The sequence below is a fragment of the Chiroxiphia lanceolata genome, chromosome 4 (genome assembly GCF_009829145.1).
Source record: "Chiroxiphia lanceolata isolate bChiLan1 chromosome 4, bChiLan1.pri, whole genome shotgun sequence".
In the NCBI taxonomy this organism is placed as follows: Eukaryota; Metazoa; Chordata; class Aves; order Passeriformes; family Pipridae; genus Chiroxiphia; species Chiroxiphia lanceolata.
In genome coordinates, this window is record NC_045640.1 from 19,460,997 (window position 1) to 19,472,790 (window position 11,794).

Consider the following 11,794-nt stretch of genomic DNA (forward strand, 5'->3'; position numbering starts at 1 on the left):
AGCTAGTTTGCATATGCTGAGAAACTAATTTTGAATACAATAGGATTTTTTTTGCTTAATATACATGTGAGAATCTGTACACTATCAATTTCTTTTTATATGGCCTTTGGAAAAAAAAGTTCAGAATGTTATCTTTGATTGTGAAAATGTTTTTCCTTGAAATTTTTTCCTGATATTTTAAACTGGTTATAGATTTTTGTAGGTTAGTTCTTGAAAAGTCATGCACTTAAAATAATAATCTGTCCTTGACAAACAAGTAGGAGAAAGTGAGAGGGGGAAAAAATGCTCCAACTACATTTTTTTTTTTTTGTTTTGCACGCAGGGACCAAAAATAGTTAAGTAGGTGAATTACAGCAAAATTCAGCCTGAGTGAATACACAGTTTCTACTGTGACAATAGAAACTGAGTGTACATTTCAGAGGTTGAAGTTTCATTGTAGTGTTTAGAACTTGTGTATTTAAGCACATATATGGAAATTTGTGATATTTCTTTATAGATGCATCACAATGAAGGAATTGCACCGTGTTGTTAGGTTTGTTTTGCCATACACTATAAATGTGTTCATCGGTTGTCACCAAAGTGGTTCTGCATTGTTAGTGACAGAATCACTAATGTGTTCATCACGAAGCCAGTTTGCCTTCTAAAGTTTCTAGCTAACACATTGTTGGTTCTGCATTGTTAGTGACAGAATCACTAAGTGTTCATCACGAAGCCAGTTTGCCTTCTAAATTTCTAGCTAAACACAGTTTTTGGTTTTTGACTGGAAAAAAGAGAACACTTCTTTTTTGACTGGAAAAGACTGTAATACATACAGCAGAGAATTATTATTGTGCTCTTAGAAATGTCATGCTCACCTGCCAATTGCCATTTGCATTTATGCTTAAATTACCTGGTTTAAGACTTGATGGTCATGTTTCTAGGTCTGCGGCTTCTGTAATGTGATAAATATTTTTATTTTAGTAATTTCCTGGACATTTAAGACTGGGAATGGGAGAAAGATTGCTGCTTTTATGAAACTTTCAGTATTTCAGACATTACTGTATTTTGTAATTCTAAGCAATACTGTTGGAACTCAGAAATAATAAAATGCTTGTATTTTATGTAATTTTGAGTGGATGTAAATATTAATGTAGCACGTTAGCAAAGTCACAAAACTGAGATGTTTAAGCCTTAAATGTAAATCCCACCGCGAGGTGGAGCTCGAAAGGAGATGGAAACGCCCACCTTTATAAACTTGCCATGATTGTTTTTATGCAAACGGATTATTAAAAAATTAAAGACAGTGTTGATGCACGGGGTGCGCCTGCTGAGGACAAGGACTGCCCAGTGGGACCGGCTCGGGGTCGGGGCTCCGCCGTGTCCCTTGTCCGGGGGTGGGGGGGGTCCCGCCGGGGCCTCCGCGCCGCTGGGGGGCGCCGCCCGGTGCAGGGCGCGCCGCTCGCGGTGGCCGTCGGGACGTAGGCGGTGCGATGGCGGCGGGGGAGCGCAGCACAGGCGGCATCGCCCTGATCGGGCCGGCGTCCGGCGCGCCCAGCTGCCCGCACGGTGAGCCCGGAGGGGCGGGGGCACCATCCCAGCGTCCCGGGGCTCCCGGCAGGGCTTGCCTTGCAGCAGCCGTTGGGAATGCCTTGTTCTGGGAGCTCGGCTCTTGCAGCGGAGCGGTGGAACAAACCTGCGGGTGCCCCCCGTGTCATCGTATCGTCGCGTTTGTCCCCAGGTCCCGCGCTGCTGTTCGTGAAGACCAGCCAAGGAAAAGAGGAAGGGAGAAGATTCTATGCTTGTTCAGCTTGTAGGGATAGAAAGGATTGTAACTTTTTTCAGTGGGAAGATGAGAAGGTAAGAGAGCGTTGCTTAAGACTGCTGGAGATTCAGGACTACGGAGGTGATCCGAGGGTTGGAGCACGTCTCCTGTGGGGAAAGACAGAGTTGGGGCTGTTCAGCCTGGAGAAGAGAAGGCTCCAGGGAGACCTTTTATAGCACCTTCCACTACCTAAAGGGGCTACAAGAAAGCTGGAGAGGGACTTTTTATAACGGCATGTAGTGATAAGACAAGGTGCAATGACATTAAATGCAAAGAAGGTAGGTTTGGATTAGCTGTTAGGAAGAAATTCTTTACTGTGACAGTGGTGAGGCAGAGAATTGGGGATGCCCCATCCTTGGAAGTGTTCAAGGCCAGATTGGATGGGGTTTTGAACAACATCCTCTAGTGGAAAGTGTCCCTGCCCATGACAGGGGGATTGGAGGTAGATGATCTTTAAGGTACCTTTCAACCCAAATCATTCGATGATTCTATGAAATACTGTGAATTTTTTTACCTATTTAACAGTTAAAAAGTATATTTTGTTCTGGAAATCTGTGGCAATTGTCACTTTCTAAACTTTATCTAATAGTTTATACTTAGCAGAGCACTTATTTCTGTTAGGAGAACATATTTCAAGTATAACTTTTAAGGAAGGCTATGTACATTTTGAGCAAAACTGGCATTTGTTACTGTATTGCCAAAATGCATAGATAATTAAGGTAAGAAGTTTGCTAATGCTATGCAATGTTGAACAAAATGGGATACTTCTGATCCCAGGATGCTCTCATGTCCCATAATTAAGACAGAGAAAATCTATTGGATGCAAACAAAAAGTGGGATATACAAAATTCTGAGGTGGTGGAGTTCAGCATGATGCTCAGCAATTTCTCATTACCTAAAGACCTTTGGTCACATAATTTTGTAGGGTAATGAAATTGGGATTGATATGTATTCACAGAGAGCTTGCCATGTTTTTTTCCAATGTGTTTTGTGTTACTTTTTCTACTCTTCCCTGAGTAGAAGATACGTAGTAGAAGAATGAAATCCTATTTATTTTTTTGCATGGTTTAACTTCTCAGTGAGAGACTGGTGGTGTTTTGCAGTGTGCCCCTGTGCTCCAGTCATGCTTGTTCTTCTGAAACAACAGACCAAGGAATGTGGTGTTTTTTCCTTGCAGAGTAACTAAAGCATGAGACCTTTGATGCACCCCTTTTGTTTAATGTTGAGATTTGATGTACAACACAGAGCAATAGCTGTTTGTTTTGTAACTTTTTACGTACACAAATTTTACAGGTGTCGGAAACAAGACTTGCAGCACGTGAAGAATATAATAGAAATCATCAACCTACTTTCACACACAGACAGAATGTGGAAAGGTATTGTTATGCATGTTTCCTTTAGTAGAAATGAAGTAATACAAGTTTAGGTACTCTGAATGTAGAGAAGACATTTCAGGATTCTTTAAAATATGAAGATGTGGCAGAGGGATTTGGACAAATGGGAAAATAGCATGAAACAACTAATTAGAGCACAGTATTTTCAACCCAGGAACTGGGGTTTTTGGGGGCTTTTTATGTTTGTATAGTTCTTCTGATGTTAGTGCTCATAATGTGCTAACAACAGATCAGTAGTAGCTTCAGTTAATTTATGCCTGACTTTAGTTTGCAAAAGTAACAGGCTTAACATTGTAAAAAGAAGCAAAGGTAATACAGTAACAAATTTTTGTGTATAAACATACAGGACTTTGCAGTTAGTCTGTGAAATCTTCACTCTGTAATCCAGTTATTTTGTGGAGACTCCCAAATATTTGGTTACCATATATTAGTGCATTTCAGAGTGTCCTTTGAATATTCTTTCATAAATAATACTTAATTCACATGTGGAGTTTTTCAAAGGCAGTGTAAACTGCATTGTCTGTTTAAATATCTGAATACTTAAAAAATGTGAAACTCCCTCTATAACTCTGCTACGTGTCTTTCATAGAGGCTTTTTGCAAAGTTTGTTCCCTATTGTCTTTTCTATTTAAAGGTACAAGAATTTTATTCTGCTGCCATTATCAAAGAGGAGGTTTTGCCAGGAATGCCAGCAATTGCTATTGCCAACAGAATGGGAAAAACACTCGAATCACCAGTTACTGTGTGATATCTCCACTGCCCCTGAAAAGTCCCAGTCAATTTCTGTATCCACTGAGAATAAAAAAACAATGCACAGTATTTATTTGCAGACAGAAGTTGCCAGTTTCTACTTAATCTCCTTACTGATTTAGGATTCAGACGAGTGCTCTCTGTTGGAACCCCGTACATCAGTGAAGATTTTGCTACAGTTTCAAATAATATTATATCTCAAAACTGTGCAGCCTTGCTAATGATTACATAATCATGATTCTCCCATAATGAGAGGTTTCACTATGCTTTATTGGTTGGAGTTATCCAAGCATCTAGTGGGGTCTTGCTTTGAGCTAAAAAATACGGAGAGCTGCAGCAGCACTGCAAATAACAAAACCACCTACACACTTCATGTTCTGCTTTATTTCTTACTGCTGCTGACATTTCTTTGGCTTTGTTTCAGGGGTGGTTTTTATGCAAGTGATCAACAGGTTTCACTGACTTTTCATCTTTTAAGCTAACCTATTTTTTTAACTCTATATCGACCAAGGGAATCACCCAAATTCATTACTCCATTTTTCTTTATCTGTTGGTTTTAGTTTAGTAAGTACCAGGCATTTTTGTCTTGCAAGATCATTTTTGAAGTGATATTAGTGTATAAATTTTTTGCTCCAATTATACTTCGCTTCATGAATGATCCAGTCAAAAGCATCACAAGAAGAATATTTCAGAGTTAGAAGCCTTCTACTAGATATTGATTTCAGGTAGGTTTTTACGTTGTTCTGTCTGAAGAATAAGTATAAAGATTAGTGTTTCTTACTACTAAAAGATAAATTGGTGGTTGTTTCACTTTTCTTGCTCTGCATCTTAGTTCATGCAACACAAAGAGTACCAATGCAACCGGTTTATATGAAAAGTAATTATACTTAATAATTCCTCAGTATATATGTGTTGTCAGTAATCAGAACCTAAAGATGTTGTTTTTTCTTAAGCCTGTTTTCAGTCTAAATGCCTTTTAGGACCACAAGAAGTTGCTTATGTTTTTTTCTACTACTATTTGACTTATTTTACAGGTATTCACAATTTACAACGAGGATAATTCTGCCACTACAACATGTTCAATCATTATTTTTTTGGTGGAGAGGTAAGGCCAAGTATTTATTGATTGCTTTTGATAAAGGAATACGTGTTTTCGATGCAAAATTTTGTAAGAAGCATAGTCTAGTAGAAAACATCACGACGAAAATGGTCCATAGTACTGAAAAACCCAAAGATGACAGTGCCCTCTTCAGTAATTCTCTCCCACTTGATTCAGCAACTTATATTTATGTTACTAATGTTACTTAGACACCTTAATTGATGCTTTTATTAAAATGACAGTGTGATTGAGCTGTGCCTCAGTAAGTATTTCATTACCCCTTTTCTTGTGTTGCTACAACAGAACTCATTATTTATTCCCAGCCTTACCAGCCCAGTGGATGCTACAAGACTTCATCACTGTGCCTTGAGATGGGAGGAAAACGAGTTTTTATGCTTTGTTCAGAAAGCAAGGCAAAGGTTACCTTGTTGTCATAAAATGATTGATTTGGTAATGCTCAATGAAAGTGCCGAATTTCTTGTTTCTTTTATATGTCACATGAGTGCTTAATTTGAGTCATTATTAGGAACCTGCAGCTGTAATAGGATGTCTGTTATAGCTTTGTAAGAGAATCACAGTCTAATTCAAGTCCAAACATTAATTTTAAACTCTTGTCCCAATAATATACTCACTCTTTGCTCTTCCTCTGCCATTAGTAATATAATGGTTATTTATATAAACATGTTTCTTTCAATACCGTTCACAGCATGTAGGTAATTTTCAGATTTTTCCATTCCAAAGGCTACGTTTGAATGAGATCTTGAAAATAAAAAGAATAATTTAGAATGAAATGGGAAACTGGTCTGAAAGCCTGAACTTTAAATATTTGTAATCCATCACTGTATTAAAGTTTTGTATTTTTCAATTAAAACTAAAGACTCTGTTCATCTACATTATAAATATTGCCGTTCTTTTCAAGGTGTGCAAAGGTGACACCTGTAATGACACTGTTCTGCAGTGTATTCATGGACTGAATTGCAGAACTTTCAGTTGCATATTAGTATTAAAAATCTGCTTTTGGTATGCAATAGAATCTAAGTAACAGATGATAGAACCCTGCAAGATGGCAGTGAATAGATAGGTTTTTACATTGCCTTTAATAATAGAATCCAGGTTGGATTGCTACAATTTGAATACTATGTATTTTTATAATCAGTATGGATTGAATTGGTTTTCAGTAGTTGCGTTTTTCTCCTACTGCTTTGGTAATGCTTTGCAGAATAGAACTATAACTTAAAGGGCATGAATACAATGTATTCTGAGCCTGAACTTTGTTTTCTTGCTATGAATAACATAGTTTTTTCTGAGGTAAATTTGGTATCCTTAGGAAGAAGACTGTCTTAGGAAGCTTGAACTGCATCTGATACATTAACTGAAAAGGGCACTTGTTTTCAGTGCTTCAGATCCAGTAGGGTTTTTCTGTTTGGGATTCTTTTAATTTGTTTGGGGTTTTTTGTTTTGTTTTTTAAATGCTACACAAGAGGAAATTCACCTCCACAAGAATAAAACCTGAAACTTCTACAGTGATCATTTTATTGCTGAAGACAATATTTTTACATTTCTTTAATCTGTATTTCTGGAAGTTAACCTCTGTTTCTTACAGGCTGCACATGAAACTTGTAGGAAATTCTTGTATGAAGATAATGGTGAAAGAGTCATTATGGTAACTGATCCCCCATTTGGAGGTTTAGTGGAAGCACTGGCTTCTAGTTTTAAAAAACTGATGGCAATGTGGAAGGAGACAGGAAAAGAAGGTATGTATTATAGCCAGATAGGTGGGTTAAGCAGTAACATCACTATGAGAAAAGTACCTATTTAAAATAAGTCTGTGATTCTTGCTGCTCAGGTGAATGTGAGCACACTCCTGTTATAATTTCTGAAGGCGAACTACCATATCCTGTTTACTCTCCTGATATTTTTAGTTTAGTAATGCCCAGTTCTCTAAGTCTCTCTTAAAACCTTTTACCATTGTTTTCCAAATCTGCTTTTCCATTAAAATGGACTTAAAAGGTAGAGAAAAATAAGCTATCAAACCATTTCTTACCAACGTAGGCGGGTAACAAGAGCTGTTAGTTACGTGGCACTTTCAGCTACGCGTATATAAAATATGCCAAAACTTTGTTTCCTGCAGAAACTAGTTTTTACGCCTAGCATGACATACATATCCATGTTTATGTATACTGAATGCTTACTGTAAAGTTCTCATGCTTCACATACCTTGTTTTTCTCTTATGTACATCAAAGCCTTTTCATTACTAGGTCAAGACAATGAAGAGATGCCCATGTTCTGGATATTTCCATACTTCTTTGAGTCTCGTATTCTTGACTTTTTCCCAAGCTTCAGTATGATGGATTACCAGGTATGGCTGAACCAAATGAATCTGCTAAATATCAGTTGTGTGCAATGTGAACAGGAATATGAATGGAGCAGATACAGTGGTAGCACTTGTCTGTAGATGGGCTGTGTCCTTGAACTTTGACTGTGTTGGAGACACTACAAAGCCCGTGGTGCTCACGTGAAGCCTGCATTCTGTATTTCTGTAAGTCATACCTTTGATAACTTTATCATGTTCCTGTAGTTTATATATGAACGTGAATGTTTTATAAGACACGTATAAAGATAATAAATATGTAAGTAGCTCTGCCCGTGCTTAGCATTCAGTTTAAGGCTCTTTTTTATGGTTTTATTTTTCTAGGTAGACTATGATAATCATGCACTGTATAAACATGGCAAGACAGGTCGCAGACAATCTCCTGTCCGTATCTTCACAAACCTTACCCCAAGTACCATTGTACTTCCTGTAGAAGAGGGTTATAGGTAAGATATGTTAATGCTCAAGTAACTGAAAGAGTGTCTTTGTTCTTAGTTAGGGCAGAGAGTCTCTAAAGGAGTTTGGGATGGTGCTGTTCAGTGTTGTCTTGCCTAACTTGGATGCCAGGCTCGAGCATATTTTTCTGTTTCATTCCAAAGTTGCATGGTATATAGACAGTGTGTAGGAGAGCTGAACGCTTAAAAAGAAGCTTATATTTTCCATTGTGGAATGATGAGATGCCTCAACTTCTCTGTGGGAAATGTTATATACACCTACAAGAGGGATTTACAGCTATGCATGATAATCAGCTTTGTTGAGATAGTAGTTAAAAAAATGAACCCTAAGAGAAGCATCGAGGACAGAGGAATGGATTTAGTTTGATTTACTACTGATAGTGTCAATAATTCAAATTCAAGCTCCTGAATTTACTATGTGGATGTGTCTAAATTGCCTAAGTATCATTTATGCATCAAAGATGTAATCTTTAATTCAGCAAAATGATTTTACAGCCCTTATGTTTATTGTTAAGCTTGTGTAAAATTAATTGTTTTGTTAGCAAATGTGGACCAGTACATTTTTTTTTCCAGGTTTTGCACCTTATGTCAGCGATATGTTAGTTCTGGTAACCAGCACTGTGAGATGTGCAATTCATGTACGTCAAAAGTAAGTATTTTCCCTTCTTTCTGAATGGCAGTTTTAGCAGTAGTCAGATAGGAGTCTCTGTAATATTTGCTCTGGTAAAAACCTATTCTGATACCAAGTTCCGTGGGAAACCCCCAACAGTTCCAGTTTTGTAGACTTATTATTACCTTCACAGGACATCTTTCATAACCCACTGGGAATTAATTTCTGGTTTGTGTTGTAAAGAGGACAGGAAAAATTTACTACTTGCCACTCACACCATACTTATTCACCCAGTGGTCTGTTGGCACATACATGTTTTCTATCTTGTGAAGTTTTAGAACTTGATAATTTTAAAATGCAGCCCTTTGCTGTGGTTGTCACAGATTGTCAGGTTGTTGTTTCTGAGTTACAGTCCTTTCCTACAGAGGACTTGTTTCTGTAAACAGTGGGGTCCATACATCAGTAGTTTAGTTTTAAGATAGAATCAGTGTGTGTGGGTTAATAAAAAAAACATTTATTTGTCTTCTGTAGGATGGCAGACGATGGAAACATTGTGTTCTTTGCAAAAAATGTGTAAAACCCTGTAAGTTACACAAAAATACTTTTCTAAATAGAAATGCACCTAGTCCAAAGAAATTGAGGATAACAATCAGGAGAGAAAATATAGAAGTAAAATGTAGTAGAAGACACAGAGTAAACGAAAAATCTCTATTTTGCACAAGCTGCTATTATTAATTTAAGTGTATTTGCACTGTGTGGAAATGTGATAACTTCTTGTCAAGGCACACTAAATCTCATATTTATTATGGGAAAATTGAAATATTTTCATTTGTCATATAAGTGTTTCCTAATTATGTAAACTTTTTCATTAGAATTTCATAAACGGGGAATTACTAAATGCTTGAGAGGGTGGAGTAAAATATGTTTCATGTACAAATTTAGTTGTATATATAGCTCTGTTCAAATAGCTGAAGCAATAATTTTTGTTACTGTTAAAGAAATCACAATCTGTAAATACATTGTAACATCTGGACTTTTTTCCCTCTTAAGATCACATACATGATAATAGTTCTCATGGCAAAAAATTTCACACGTGATTGTGCAGTATATCTAGTGAGGTATCTGGCTGCCTTATGAGATGGGATAAGGGACCCAAAACTGACCACGTTCATCTCTGTAAAACTAATCCAGAATTAAAAACTGGGTATTGTGGCCTATATTTAAACCTCATTTTCAGAATTATCGTTAGAAACATTTTCAATATAATAAATCATGTTACTTATTTGCAGCTTGGCTTCACTGTAACAATTGCAACCTGCTGTGCTCTTCCAAACACAGTTGTGAGAGACTGATTCTGGCTGTTTTGTGTGTGGCAAGGCAGGTCACAAGCGCAGTGCCTGTCCCAGTCTCTCCCGCACCAGAACAGCTTTCCAGTAAGTGTCATATTGCATTAATATAATAAAAGATAGCAGTCAGGTGAGATCAGATCTTATGTCATGGAATGAATTTAGAAAGAGATGTTTTTTGGCTTTAAGTGCTGATGTCAGCTCTCAGTGTTGCTCTCCCACTCTGTTGCTGGGGAGTATATACTGAAGGGAGGATATGATAAATGGCAGCTCCTGTGGCTCCCAATTCCCTGTCTGTGGCTTTTCTTTCAAAACTGATTTATATGGATCGCAAACTTGGTGACTGGTGCACAGGAGAGCTCTGTCAAGAAGACTGAAAATTGAAGTAATAAAATGCTTTTATCCCCTTCAAATTCCTCATGAAAGGTCAGAGAAAACACTGACACTGTTTTATTGCTTCCTGTTTCTTTTGCTTTGTTGTGGCATATTTTGCTTTTTTCCATGTGGTATTTCAGGTGCTTTTTGTAGTGTGATTTAAATCTCCACCATTAATCAGGATCACATTGAGTACTTTCAGTCTTCCACGATTGTCCTTCTGTAATATACAGAATGACATACTTGTATGTGTCAGAAGTCCAAAAGAATCACGTATAGTGGTCTTCAAATAGAACTAACTGAAAAGAGGAAAGGGAATTTGCCAAGAGATGATGCAGCAGTTGTCTCAGCCTTTCCAGTTCCGGATAGTTGACCTGCACTTTGGTAGCTCCTCCAGAGTCATGGATTTGTTTGTGATTCTTGACTTGAATGGCTGTAGCAGTGGAAATGCAAGTCTTCTCTCGCAAAAGTTGTACTTCTTGTTGCATAGTGAGATTCAGATAATTACCCTCTTGGATCACTATCAAGAGACTCACCAGATGCCTGCTGGATGGTAGAGGAGTACAGGAGTGTTGCTTCGTGTCTTACTGTGGCATTAAAACAAGTTTTGGTTAAGGAGTAGTAGAGATAAAAGGTAGTAATGTTTCAGTTTATGTATCTCTTTTAAAAATTCCATCTCTTAATGTTTGGGTTTTTTTTTCTTGCTTCAAAAGTAAAAAGGATGCTAAAAAATTCATGAGGCCTCATCTGTTTCTTCTGTCAAGTAAGATACTATTTGGTCAATTGTACCAGAATGGTTTAGTCCTTTCATGTCATCAGTTACTTGTTTTGTTGACTTATTGCAGCATATAGCTTAGCTTTCTTTTTCTAATAAAAAGTTCTATATGTTTTATTTATTAAAATTATTCAACATTTCATGTTGTGAAATACATCCTTTGTCAGAGACAAAACAGTCCACTTGCTAGTTGTATTTAGGTCCTGTATTTGCAGGAGTCTTCCTAATGCAGGAGTCTTCCTAACTTTATGTACTGTCTTCTAAGCCTTTCTATTATGTATTTGTGCTTTATATGTTCAACATGAAACTCTGTGCTTTTTTGTGAGGGAATTTCTTAAGTTTTCTATATCCTTTTAAAGTTAAATGCTGAATAAGTACGTAAATGAAAGATAATTAATGGCAATAAAGTGGAGAAACAGGTTTAGGAAGTTGAAATATCATAACATTGTAAGATAGAATGTTCCTTGTTCTTTTTGTGCCGGTGCTTCACATACTGTCACTACAGTTCATGTACTTACACGGACAGATTACTTAAAATATCAGCAAATGTAAAAGTTCATTCTCCATTTTATTCTAATCTCTATGTTCCTTTTTTCTTTACAGAGATGACAAAAAGAAAGGGCAGAAAACTTCAAAGAAGGTAAAGATGGGGATCTGTAAAAGATCAGCAATGAAACGTGCCATATTCTCCGGGAAGAAAATAAAGAATAAGAAAAAAAGACATGATTTTCTTGCTGCTACTTAATTATTTATTTTTTATGGCCAACCTTTGTTTCCATTTTCTAAAAATGTAAATATTAACATCCAGAATAAAACC

At 37.1% G+C, this 11,794-nt stretch overlaps 2 protein-coding genes across 3 annotated transcripts; both read left to right on the plus strand.

Moving 5' to 3' along the window:
• Positions 1-1,436: 1,436 nt before the first annotated feature.
• LOC116786460 (rRNA N6-adenosine-methyltransferase ZCCHC4-like) lies at positions 1,437-4,591 on the plus strand. The gene is made up of 5 exons (XM_032687048.1): positions 1,437-1,545; positions 1,718-1,836; positions 3,095-3,177; positions 3,830-4,107; positions 4,505-4,591. Exons 1-4 carry the CDS (start codon positions 1,470-1,472, stop codon positions 4,065-4,067), a joined length of 516 nt encoding a protein of 171 aa, XP_032542939.1. The 5' UTR covers positions 1,437-1,469; the 3' UTR covers positions 4,068-4,107; positions 4,505-4,591.
• ZCCHC4 (zinc finger CCHC-type containing 4) lies at positions 4,591-11,682 on the plus strand. 2 transcript variants are annotated; one of them, XM_032687046.1, is made up of 9 exons: positions 4,591-4,670; positions 4,980-5,050; positions 6,648-6,798; positions 7,304-7,404; positions 7,741-7,862; positions 8,445-8,520; positions 9,013-9,064; positions 9,771-9,914; positions 11,581-11,682. In XM_032687046.1, exons 2-9 carry the CDS (start codon positions 5,021-5,023, stop codon positions 11,619-11,621), a joined length of 717 nt encoding a protein of 238 aa, XP_032542937.1. In that variant the 5' UTR covers positions 4,591-4,670; positions 4,980-5,020; the 3' UTR covers positions 11,622-11,682. The 2 variants fall into 2 exon arrangements, with proteins under 2 accessions (XP_032542937.1, XP_032542938.1); XM_032687047.1 differs by lacking the exon at positions 4,980-5,050.
• The last annotated feature ends 112 nt before the right edge of the window (positions 11,683-11,794 follow it).